At 35.3% G+C, this 13803-nt stretch overlaps 1 protein-coding gene across 1 annotated transcript; it reads left to right on the top strand.

Moving 5' to 3' along the window:
• The first annotated feature begins 4531 nt into the window (after positions 1–4531).
• LOC128663303 (beta-1,3-galactosyl-O-glycosyl-glycoprotein beta-1,6-N-acetylglucosaminyltransferase 3-like) lies at positions 4532–6760 on the top strand. Its single transcript, XM_053717563.1, has one exon. It carries the CDS (start codon positions 4725–4727, stop codon positions 6036–6038), a length of 1314 nt encoding a protein of 437 aa, XP_053573538.1. The 5' UTR covers positions 4532–4724; the 3' UTR covers positions 6039–6760.
• Positions 6761–13803: the final 7043 nt, after the last annotated feature.

The raw sequence follows: 13803 nt of genomic DNA, 5'->3' as shown, positions 1-13803 counted from the left end.
TTAGTTTTTTTATTTTTAAAGCAATGTTAGATGTTTTATTTTAATTGTAAAAATGTAATTGTAATTTTAGGTAATTGGGGTTAATTTAGGGGTGTTAGGTTAGGGGACTTAGTAATTTAATTAGTTATTTGCGTTGTGGGGGGTTGGCGGTTTAGGAGTTAATAGATTTATTAGGTTAATTGCATTGTGGGGGGTTGGCGGTTTAAGGGTTAATAGATTTAATAGGTTTATTGCGTTGTGGGGGGTTGGCGGATTAGGGCTTAATATGTTTATAAAATACTTTGCGATATGGGGGTTGGTGGATTAGGGGTTAATAGGTAGATTGTGATGAGGGAGTTTGGCCAATTAGGGATTAATGCATTTATTGTTAGTTCTGATATGGGGGTAATGGCGGATATAGGGGTTTTACGTGTCGGCTTTATTTTTAGGAGGTGGGTTAGACTTTTATAGGAGATTTGACATTTTATTTTTATTTTCTTAGGCGCCGGGAGTTTCTAAAGTGCTGTAAGTCACTGGCAACTCCAGAAATCTGTATTTACCCACATTTCTGGACATCGCTAGTTTATCCGACTTACGGCAGTTTATGAACTGCTGGCAGGGTTTATTTGAATCCCCGATATGCGAGGGAAAATTACGGGCAAAGCAGGTTTCAGCAGTTACGCTGAAGCTTGCACCGCATATGTAATCTTGCCCCATGTGTTTGAGGGACTTGTGCTTCTCTTTTATTTTTTTTATAAATTCTAGTTCCACCCCTGGGCACTGTAACCCTGTCAAGAATATGTTTTAGATTTGCATAATGAGTGAATAAATTAAGCAATATTTGTGATGGACTACTAGTTTTTTCTTGTTATATATATATATATATATATATATATATATATATATATATATATATATATATATATATATATATATATATATATATATATATATATATATATATATATATATATATATGTACAAAACACGGAAGGGGACTGAACTCTCAGACTGGACTGGGTACACATCCCATGACCCTGCCACATGCTCAGCACTGGGTGCTATAGCACTCTCAGGAAGCTGTACTGTCTCCATAGTCACAGGCAGTTAACCCCAGACAAGCCTGGGTGCAAGGCACATAGGAAAAATGACAAAATAAATTAATACAACACAAAGATAAAGTCCAGCACTTGCTTACAAGCTCTTAGCTAAGATTAAAAGCAAAACTGGAAGAGTGAGTTACCGCAAATGGACAAATGGGACAAGCCCAGGTACAACGTCAAGGTCTCTTCCAAAACCTGGGTCCCTAATACAGCCATACAAATACAAGCTCTCAATCAAGCAAACTGGAAACAAGTCAGGGTTCACAGACTTATGTAATCACCCTAGACATATACAAAACAGGGAAGGGGACTGCACTCTCAGACTGGACTGGGTACACATCCCATGACCCTGCAACATGCTCAGCCCTGGGTGCTATAGCACTCTCAGGAAGCTGTGCTGTCTCCAGAGTCACAGGCAGTTAACCCCAGACAAGCCTGGGTGCAAGGCCCATAGGGAAAATTACAAAATAAATTAATACAACACACAGAGAGGCTTGTCTGGGGTTGTATATATACTTCGGAAGTCTGTTAAAGGGACATATTAATACATATTTAAACATAGAATTTTACATTTATATTAAATCCCTACATAAGTTAAAATAAATTATGGGTTAAATCCTCCAAAAGGAAATAAGGAAATATATAATACATTCAAAACATGTTAAAGGGACATGTTATTTATTTTTTCTGTAGATGAAAGAACAGAAGTTGAATATATTCAAAATGTTTTGAATAAAAAGGTTTCAATAAAAGCTATATAAATTTAATTTGAAACTGTGCCCTGGGACTTCATTGCTCATTGGCTGACAAGGATAATTCCCACAAAGCTCTGTAATATATTTTGAAACATTTTCTTTTAAATAGAACTGGATATAAAATGTGAGTATCACGCCCCTTTAAGTTAATGTTTAATATAAAAGCATATACAGTATTTGTATTTATTTCATGTTTGTCTAGATTTATTACATTGATATTTATTTAGTTATATGTTTCCTTGTAAATGGTTTAAGATATGCTAGTATGTTTAATGCAGTTTACTTCTGAATTAATGTAATATAGTGTTTTAAATATGTGCAGCCTTTTTTATTAACTGTTCATAAAATGAGGAAGAACAAATTAATATGTTTATAAAATACTTTGCGATGTGGGGGTTGGCGGATTAGGGGTTAATAGGTAGATTGTGATGTGGGGGTTTGGCCAATTAGGGGTTAATACATTTATTGTTGGTTCTGATATGGGGGTAATAGCGGATATAGGGGTTTTACGTGTCGGCTTTATTTTTAGGAGGTGGGTTAGACTTTTATAGGAGATTTGACATTTTATTTTTATTTTCTTAGGCGCCGGCAGATTCTAAAGTGCTCTGGCAACTCCAGAAATTTGTATTTACCCACATTTCTGGACATCGCTAGTTTATCCAATTTACGGCAGTTTATGAACTGCTGGTAGGGTTTATTTGAATCCCCGATATGCGAGGGAAAATTACGGACGACGCAGGTTTCAGCAGTTACGCTGAAGCTTGCACCGCATATGTAATCTTGCCCCATGTGTTTGAGGGACTTGTGCTTCTCTTTTATTTTTTTTTATAAATTCTAGTTCCACCCCTGGGCACTGTAAACCCTGTCAAGAATATGTTTTAGATTTGCATAATGAGTGAATAAATTAAGCAATATTTGTGATGGACTACTAGTTTTTTCTTGTTGTATATATATATATATATATATATATATATGTATACAAAACACGGAAGGGGACTGAACTCTCAGACTGGACTGGGTACACATCCCATGACCCTGCCACATGCTCAGCACTGGGTGCTATAGCACTCTCAGGAAGCTGTACTGTCTCCATAGTCACAGGCAGTTAACCCCAGACAAGCCTGGGTGCAAGGCCCATAGGAAAAATGACAAAATAAATTAATACAACACAAAGATAAAGTCCAGCACTTGCTTACAAGCTCTTAGCTAAGATTAAAAGCAAAACTGGAAGAGTGAGTTACCGCAAATGGACAAATGGGACAAGCCCAGGTACAACGTCAAGGTCTCTTCCAAAACCTGGGTCCCTAATACAGCCATACAAATACAAGCTCTCAATCAAGCAAACTGGAAACAAGTCAGGGTTCACAGACTTATGTAATCACCCTAGACATATACAAAACAGGGAAGGGGACTGCACTCTCAGACTGGACTGGGTACACATCCCATGACCCTGCCACATGCTCAGCACTGGGTGCTATAGCACTCTCAGGAAGCTGTACTGTCTCCATAGTCACAGGCAGTTAACCCCAGACAAGCCTGGGTGCAAGGCCCATAGGAAAAATGACAAAATAAATTAATACAACACAAAGAGAAAGTCCAGAACTTGCTTACAAGCTCTTAGCTAAGATTAAAAGCAAAACTGGAAGAGTGAGTTACCGCAACTGGACAAATAGGACAAGCCCAGGTACAACGTCAAGGTCTCTTCCAAAACCTGGGTCCCTAATACAGCCATACAAATACAAGCTCTCAATCAAGCAAACTGGAAACAAGTCAGGGTTCACAGACTTATGTAATCACCCTAGACATATACAAAACACGGAAAGGGACTGCACTCTCAGACTGGACTGGGTACACATCCCATGACCCTGCAACATGCTCAGCCCTGGGTGCTATAGCACTCTCAGGAAGCTGTGCTTTCTCCAGAGTCACAGGCAGTTAACCCCAGCCAAGCCTGGGTGCAAGGCCCATAGGGAAAATTACAAAATAAATTAATACAACACACAGAGAGGCTTGTCTGGGGTTGTATATATACTTCGGAAGTCTGTTAAAGGGACATATTAATACATATTTAAACATAGCATTTTACATTTATATTAAATTCCTACATAAGTTAAAATAAATTATGGGTTAAATCCTCCAAGAGGAAATATGGAAATATATAATACATTCAAAACATGTTAAAGGGACATGTTATTTTTTTTTTCTGTAGATGAAAGAACAGAAGTTGAATAAATTAAAAATGTTTTGAATAAAAAGGTTTCAGTAAAAGCTATATAAATTTAATTTGAAACTGTGCCCTGGGACTTCATTGCTCATTGGCTGACAAGGATAATTCCCTCAAAGCTCTGTAATATATTTTGAAACATTTTCTTTTAAATAGAACTGGATATAAAATGTGAGTATCACGTCCCTTTAAGTTAATGTTTAATATAAAAGCATATACAGTATTTGTATTTATTTCACGTTTGTCTAGATTTATTACATTGATATTTATTTAGATATATGTTTCCTTGTACAGGATTTAAGATAAGCTAGTATGTTTAATGCAGTTCACTTCTGAATTAATGTAATATAGTGTTTTAAATATGTGCAGCCTTTTTTATTAACTGTTCATAAAATGAGGAAGAACAAATTAGACACATTCTACATTTGGGAGCTCTCTCTTTATATGTTTGTTTTACATACAAACAAGACTTTCCAGTTCCTTCTGAGTATAAATATATCAGACTGCAATCAGGTTTCCTTACCAATAATTTACTAGCCATGCAAAGGAGCTGCCTCACCCTGACTGAGACCTATGTGGTTTAGTGAAGATTGAGAAAGAATATACAGAAGATGTGAAGCTATATTTATATATATTCATTTTGTCAGCCTTACTTTTTCAGTCATGGTATGCTGGAAAAGAAAGAATCTGTGTTGGTGGAATCTTCGTGGATTTATTTGGGGCTGTGTTTTACTTGTTATTACTACTATGATGAGACATGTTTCACAAAGCCTGGAATGTAACCTAGAGAATACTATACGTGGAACTACTAAAACATTGAGTGCTAATTGCAAGAATCAATACTATGAGATTTTAAGTCTTCCAGCAAATGGTCAAAAGAACTGCTCAAAAATCATAAAAGGGGATACAGATGAGGTAAGACAGACTTTAATAGAAAATTTAATTGTTAAAAATAAGAAACCAACTGTTACTGAAGCAGACTATTTAACTATTACAAACAACTGCAAACTATTTAAAGAAAATAGAAAATATATAATGTTTAGTCTGAGTGAAGAAGAAGAAGCGTTTCCTATTGCCTATTCTATGGTAATCCATGATGATATAGAAATGTTTGAAAGACTTTTAAGAGTTATTTATATGCCTCAAAATGTTTACTGTGTCCATGTGGATGAAAAGGCTACTGATATCTTTAAAAAGGCAGTGAGAGCCATCACCTCGTGTTTTGATAATGTGTTTGTGGCATCTAAGCTGGAGAAGGTGGTCTATGCCTCTTGGTCAAGGGTGCAGGCGGATCTTAACTGCATGGAAGATCTTCTAAAAAGTGAAGTGCAGTGGAAATACCTCATTAATACATGTGGCACTGACTTCCCATTGAAAACTAATAAAGAAATTGTCCAAATACTTAAGTTTTTAAATGGCAAAAACAGCATGGAGTCTGAGAAACCGCCAGTATACAAAAAATGGCGTTGGGAATATCACTTCAAGGTTACCAATAAAGTTGAACGTACCACTATTAAGAAAACGGCTCCACCTTTTCATACTGTGATCTTTAGTGGCAATGCTTATATAGTAGTCACTAAAGAATTTGTAAAATCATTATTTGAAGAACCCATAGCTTTACAGCTCATTGAATGGTCAAACGATACATATAGCCCTGATGAATTCCTTTGGGCTACACTGCATAGGATTCCTGAAATGCCAGGATACGTACCAGCAAATAGCAAATATGACTCTTCAGACTTAAATGCAATTGCAAGGCTGGTGAAATGGGCAGACCTTGAAGGTGATATAAGGAAAGGGGCTCCCTATACGGAATGCACTGGAAAACACAGGAGAGCAGTATGTGTATATGGAACTGGGGACTTGAACTGGTTACTACAACAACATCATCTTTTTGCTAATAAGTTTGATTCAAAAGTAGACAATCATGCTATTCAGTGTCTTGAGGAATATCTGAGACAAAAATCATTTTATTAACTATTTTTTTGATACATTTAATAAAAATGTCTTCTTAAAAATGTAACACACAGCATATGTATGCAGTAAATACACATAATACCATGTCTAGAATGCAACATTTGTGATAGTATTATGAAATAAAACAATGAATAATTGGAGGATTTCATCTAGCCTAAATAATGATTACAGAGACTGAAGGAATACCAGTAAGGTATTATCACATATGCACAATAGCAGACCTACTGAAAAGAGGGTCCTGGCGCAAAAACTTTTTTTGGGGCCATCTACAAAGGTAACTTAGTCATAAGCAATAGTAATACTTTCTTCTTTGTATAATGAGTATTTCTATGTATATACACTGATAATGAACATTCTGCACTTCATAATGATACATTGTATTTATACAATGGTTACTATGGCCCCCTAGCACCTGTGCCCTGGTTCCACTGTACCTGCTGCACCATTGGTAGTTCTGCCCATGCATATGCGCTGCTACAGTTCGTCAGTACAGAAATGGTACTACTAAAAGGTAAATGTAACTGTGTATTTGTTCAACAAAATATCATCAAGGTGTTTTATTGAAAATGTGAACATATTCAGATTGGAAAGTGCAGGGGGTTAAATGGTCATTAGAGGAATTCCTTTTCTTTGTTGCATTTAAAGCAATTTATAATTTATTATTTGATGTTTCTGCATTAAAAGTCTACTGTAATAAACCAATAACATATTTAAAAATTGCACTTTCAGATGCATATGATTTCTTGTGTTTTGTTTAATGTCTCTTTAAATGCTTTTGGTAAGAACAAAGAACCTAGGGTCACCCAGAGGTGCACAGTGAAACAAGGGGCATAGTGATATAAGAACACCAGTAAAAACCAGCTAGTGTTTTGCACTCAAAAGTTATCTATGTTGTATTGTATGTAGTGTTGTAGCATATTGTATGTAGTGTATTGTATGTAGTGTTGTGTATTGTATGTAGTGTTGTGTATTGTACGTAGTTTTGTGTATTGCATGTAGTGTATTGTATATAGTGTTGTGTATTGTATGTAGTGTTGTAGTGTATTGTATGTAGTGTTGTGGTATATTGCATTTAGTGTTGTAGTATATTGTATGTAGTGTTGTAGTGTATTGTATGTCGTGTTGTAGTGTATTGTATGTACTGTTGTAGTGTATTGTATGTAGTTTTGTGTATTGTATGTAGTATTGTGTATTGTATGTAGTGTTGTATGTATTGTATGTAGTATTGTGTATTGTATGTAGTGTTGTAGTGTATTGTATGTAGTGTTGTGGTATATTGCATTTAGTGTTGTAGTATATTGTATGTAGTGTTGTAGTGTATTGTATGTCGTGTTGTAGTGTATTGTATGTAGTGTTGTAGTGTACTGTATGTAGTGTTGTGTATTGTATGTAGTATTGTGTATTGTATGTAGTGTTGTATGTATTGTATGTAGTATTGTGTATTGTATGTAGTGTTGTAGAGTATTGTATGTAGTGTATTGTATGTAGGGCTGTAGTTTATTGTATATAGTGTTGTAGTGTATTGTATGTAGTGTTGTGTATTGTATGTAGTGTTGTAGAGTATTGTATGTAGTGTATTGTATGTAGTGCTGTAGTTTATTGTATATAGTGTTGTGGTGTATTGTATGTAGTGTATTGTATGTAGTGTATTGTATGTAGTGTATTGTATGTAGTGCTGTAGTTTATTGTATATAGTGTTGTGGTGTATTGTATGTAGTGTTGTGGTGTATTGTATGTAGTGTTGTAGTGTATTGTATGTAGCATTGTTATTGTATGTAGTGTTGTGTATTGTATGTAGTACTGTGTATTGTATGTAGCATTGTTATTGTATGTAGTGTTGTGTATTGTATGTAGTACTGTGTATTGTATGTAGTGTTGTATGTATTGTATGTAGTATTATGTATTGTATGTAGTGTTGAAGAGTATTGTATGTAGTGTATTGTATAAAGTGCTGTAGTTTATTGTATATAGTGTTGTAGTGTATTTTATGTAGTGTTGTAGTTTATTGTATGTTATGTTGTGTATTGTATCTAGTGTTGGAGCGTATTGTATGTAGTGTTGTGTAATGCATGTGGTGTATTGTATGTAGTGTTGTAGTTTATTGAATGTAGGGTTGTGTATTGTATGTAGTGTATTGTATGTAGTGTTGTAGTTTATTGTATGTAGTGCATTGTATGTAGTATTGTAGTTTATTGTATGTAGTGTTGTAGTTTATTGTATGAAGTGTTGTGTATTGTATGTAGTGTTGTAATGTATTGTATGTAGTGTTGAGTATTTTATGAAGTTTTGCAGTTTATTGTATGTAGTAGTGTAGTTTATTGTATGTAGTGTAGTGTATTGTATGTAGTGTTATAGTGTATTGCATGTAGTGTTGTGTATTGCATATCATATTGTGTATTGTATGTAGTGTTGCAGTGTATTGTATGTAGTATTGTAGTGTATTGTATGTAGTGTTGTTGTGTATTGTATGTAGTGTTGTGTATTATATGTAGTGTTGTGTATTATATGTAGTGTATTGTATGTAGTGTTGTGTATTGTATGTAGTGTTGTATGTATTGTATGTAGTATTGTGTATTGTATGTACTGTTGTAGAGTATTGTATGCATTGTATTGTATGTAGTGCTGTAGTTTATTGTATATAGTGTTGTAGTGTATTGTATGTAGTGTTGTAGTTTATTGTATGTAATGTTGTGTATTGTATGTAGTGTTGGAGTGTATTGTATGTAGTGTTGTGTATTGTATGTGGTGTATTGTATGTAATGTTGTAGTTTATTGTATGTAGAGTTGTGTATTGTATGTAGTGTATTGTATGTAGCATTGTAGTTTATTGTATGTAGTGTTGTGTATTGTATGCAGTGCATTGTATGTAGTTTTGTAGTTTATTGTATGTAGTGTTGTACAGTGACATGTAGGGTTAGTGGCATCCAAAAGTCAATCAGTGTGGCATCTCAGGGAGCTTGCCTACGTACGTTTCACGCCTATACTGCTCCAAACATATCGGGGCTTCCTTAGGGCTAATTAGCTCAAGTTCAGGTGCTTCCTTTAGTACCCAAAGCTCCACCTCCATTCATTACATCATAAAGGTGTTGACAGACCTAGTCTGTTTAAAATTAAAGGTACCGCAATACCTGACATCTATAGAGTTAAACATATATATAGTTGTACTTACAAATGTGACCTCAAAAGCACAGGATTTGGCGGTCACCATGTCAATTTCTTAGTACCCCTAAAGAAATGAAGCAAACTCCAGATTCTCATTTAAACCTCTAGTGTATCTAGTTTTTAGCACATAAATCCAACGAGTTTCTTTCTGTAATAACACTGTATCATTATCACCACCTCTATTATTCACTATACCTTTGTCAATCCCCATTATTTTTAACTGTGATGCATCTGATTGATGAAACTGAGTAAAGTGTCTAGCTATGGTAGTGTCTCTATTGTGTGAGATGTCGTCTCTGTGTTCTTGGATTCGATCTTTCAAAAACCTTTTTGTTTTTCCTACATAGAATTTTGGGCAGGAGCAGTGAATTAAATACACTACACCCACTGAGTTACAGTTGAAAAAATATTTAACATCAAACTCTCTACTATTCCCTGCTGAGAACTTTTTTGCCTTTTCCATAAAGAGGCAGTACACACACTGACCACAAGGGTAATTACCTTTTACCCCCCTATCTTTTCTCAGCCAGTCTGCACTTGATGGGCTTCTATTATACCTACTTTTTACTAGATGGTCTTTTAAATTTGGTGACTTTCGTGCTACCATCTGGGGAATCTAGTCTCCATCAGATCAGCATGTTTCATATATTTCCTTTTGGAAGAACAATTTCGTTTCAATCTAAGAAATTGTCCAAAAGGAATGCCTCTTTTAAGATGTTCAGGATGGCTACTTTGTGCCTGTAGGATGCTATTAGTCGCTGTCTCCTTCCTATAATTTTCAGTTACAATTGAATCGCCTTCTTTGCTTATCAATATGTCCAAAAATGGAAGACTATTTTTGTCAATATGATAAGTTAACAGGATATTTTTCTCATTTTTATTTAAATCTGTGATAAACATTTCTAACACCTTTAAGGGTCCATCCCATAAAAGGAGGACGTCATCCACATAACGAATCCAAAGGATGATGTGATTCTCAAAGATGTTACTATATTTCTCATAGATTTCCATCTCCCATGCTCCTAAGTGTAGGCAAGCATAGGTGGGGGCACATACCGCCCCCATTGCCGTACCTCTTTTCTGTCTATACATGGTACTGTCAAAGACAAATATATTATTTTCAAGGATGAACCTAAGTAGAGATAGTACAAAAACAGTGTGCTCTCTATATTTTAGGCTCCTTGAGTCAAGGTAGTGTTCAGCTGCTTTTATGCCCTCTTTATGGGGAATGGATGAGTATAGGCCCTCCACATCGAGAGACACCAGGAGAGTTTCTGCACTAACCTCTACTCCATCCAATTTTTTAAGGAGGTCCCCTGTGTCCTTTATATATGACGGTAAGGTGTTTAGAAATGGTCTCAAAAAGTGATCAACATAGTTACCTATGTTTTCTGTAATACTTCCGATTCCTGACACAATCGGACGCCCTGGTGGGCATTGTAAGTTCTTGTGGAGTTTTGGTATTACATAAAACACAGGTATGATCGGGTATTGTTGGTAAAGAAAGGAAAATTCTTTAGATGTTACAATTCCATTCTGTTTTGCATCATAAAGTATTCGATAAAGACTGTTTTGTACCTCCTTTAGGGGATTACCTCCAAGCTTCTCATATTGGTCCCCAACACCCAATTGTCGCCTGACTTCTCGGACATACATGGACTCATCCATTATGACGAGATTGCCGCCCTTATTGGCCGGCTTGATCACTATGTTGGGGGCCAACATGAGATCCCTGAGAGCTTTTCTTTCACTTTTAGTCAAATTATCATTAATTATCACATTGTCTGGCAACTTTTCAATATCCTTTTCCACCAGTTTTAGGAAGAAATTTACTGAGGGTACTGAGGCCAGAGATGGCATATAACTCGATTTTGGTTTAAAATCTGTTTTTATCAAAGGGTCACCTTGTTCCACAATGCGTGGTTCATTTTCTTCAAGGAGATAATTTAAGGTGTCTAGGGTAGCTTGGTCACCTGTAGTTAGTGTCTTATTTTTGGTACTCTCTTTACCCATTGTTTGGGACAGGACTATTTTTCTAGCAAATAAATTTAAATCTTTTGTAACTTCAAATGTATTCAATTTTGCTACTGGACTAAAGGAAAGACCCTTTTTCAAGAGACTTATGTGTGCAAGATTAAGTGGAAACTTTGAAAGATTTACTATTTGCATCTCATCTGTGTCATAAATTTTTAATAATCCCTGAACCTGCCTCTCCTCGATCTTCCCCTTTCCAATTATCTCTCTGGATTGTAAAAATCCCTTCTCCCTCTCGTCTGCCTCATTGGATATCTCCTCTCTCTCGTAGATGTATTTCCTTGACCTCTTCCTCTTTCTCCTGCCCCTTCTTCTCCATCTTTTAAGTAGGGGCCTGGTGGCATCTGTGCCTGAGTCATATGATTCTTTCTGGGATTTATACACATAAACCCTATCCTTCCTGTAGTCATCCTGGTCTCTTAATAATTTCCGACACTTTCTTAATTTTATGTCTGCCTGTAACCTAGATATACTGTTTTTTGTCTCTTCATTCAATTTGTCAAAATTCTTATCCTTTTCAAATAGATTTACATTTGCTAAGGCTTGATCTACCTCAATTTTAACTTTTTCAAGTCTTTTGTTATTTCTAGATATCATCATATCCATTAGATCTAGTGACAGTGTGGATAGCTTTCCATTCCATTCTGTTAGGAATGAATCCCCTGCCTCATCTTCCTTAGTTCTTGCACCAGGATCCAATTGGAGGCGTAAGACTTGAATTTTCTGCTCTTATTTTTATTTGTCTATTAAGACATTGTTTATATTTTTTGAAAGATGAAAATACATTTAAAGTTTCGTTGCTAGTATCACTTATTTCTATGCTACTACTTTGGGAAAGTGATTCATTTAGTTCAGCTTCCCACACCTCATCTGACATGGTGAACGCCATTCTACTCACAGACAAGACAAAGAAAATGGAGGTCACGCGGAAAGTGGATCTGTCACTGAAACAAACAAGCTTGAGACACTTATTATGCCCACTTTATGACAAAAAATCTCAAATACCTCAATCACCCAGACATAAAGGGGGGATGTGAATACTCAACAAGTAATCCTTTAGTAGGTAGTATAAATACAAAATTTATTAAGAGGGGAGATATATCACGTATACCACTAGTTTCAATAGTATACAAAATTAATCATTTGATGCAGTCACATAATAATGAACACACATAAAACAGATGCATAAAACACTTATGACTGGCCAGTCCTATCTAGCGATAACCCAATCAGATTGGAGTTACTTTTAAACAGACAGCATAGTGTTAAAGACACTGCCTGCTCAAAGAAGTTATCAGAATGAAACAGCTGAATATCAACCGTGCATAGCAATTAACAAGTTATGTCTCTATGACAGTATTACACAAAAATAGAGACACTAAACTGATATATACAGCTGGTTATCACAACTTAAAGTGAATGTAAAGTCCGCTTCATGACTAACTTTATCCTTAACGTTTGTTTATAAAAAACTGGAGTTTCATTCATCAATTTATTATGAATTTCGTATATACCTTGTTTTTTTTAATAATTTGTGTTCTTTCTCGTTATTTCCATCCTCCACCCGGCACTTGCGCTCAGTCGTTCTCATTTGCATTGACGTCTTCAGAACCAATAACGGCTAACCACAGGGGGACCCAACCCCTTATGTTGACGTCACGAATCCTTCTTGCGCTTGCGTTCTACTCTTGTTCCCAGATGAGTAGCGTAAGCTCGTGCACATTTCGCGCATGCGCAATAAATTTCTTTACGGAGTCCTGTAATTTCTGAATTATTTTACAGCTTGGTAAGTTGATCTGTCAAAGGGCTCCGTATTCTGTAATTACATCGCATTATTTTTCTGACCAATACTGTTCATATTTGCAATATAAAATTAAAAACATATTACCAACTTTTTCAAAAAATTATAGTGGCGGTATGATTAATATAATGTTTGTCTAAAGAACTATATTTTCAAAACTGGAAAAATTTACAATCACTTTAATTAAAAGGAATAGACAGTCCCACAGATATCTAGCATGTAATTTCAGTGAAAGTCATTAGGACTCCTCATGCTAGCATAACCGTTCTTTGAGCAGGCAGTGTCTTTAACACTTTGCTGTCTGTTTAAAAGTAACTCCAATCTGATTGGGTTATCGCTAGATAGGACTGGCCAGTCATAAGTGTTTTATGCATCTGTTTTAATGTGTGTTCATTATGTACAGGTATTCTGTTCATGGATGAGACAGGGGTCCGTTGTTTGTTGGATCTCTTTCTGAAATAAACTTATATGACTTTTCTCCAAAAGAGTGCTGAAATCCCTTTTCTTTTTATGAAATTTGTCGAAATTCCATAATCATATCTTTCTTGTTAAGGCCTTATATATCTAAATTTTGAAGGGTCTGCACTGCATGATGTGACTGCATCAAATGATTAATTTTGTATACTATTGAAACTAGTGGTATACGTGATATCTCTCCCCTCATAATAAATTTTGTGTATATATATATATATATATATATATATATATATATATATATATATATATATATATATATATATATATATATACGTTGATTGGAGTAGCCGT

This window comes from Bombina bombina, chromosome 6 (genome assembly GCF_027579735.1).
Source record: "Bombina bombina isolate aBomBom1 chromosome 6, aBomBom1.pri, whole genome shotgun sequence".
NCBI classification, from domain to species: Eukaryota; Metazoa; Chordata; class Amphibia; order Anura; family Bombinatoridae; genus Bombina; species Bombina bombina.
This window is presented reverse-complemented; position numbering and strand designations above follow the sequence as displayed.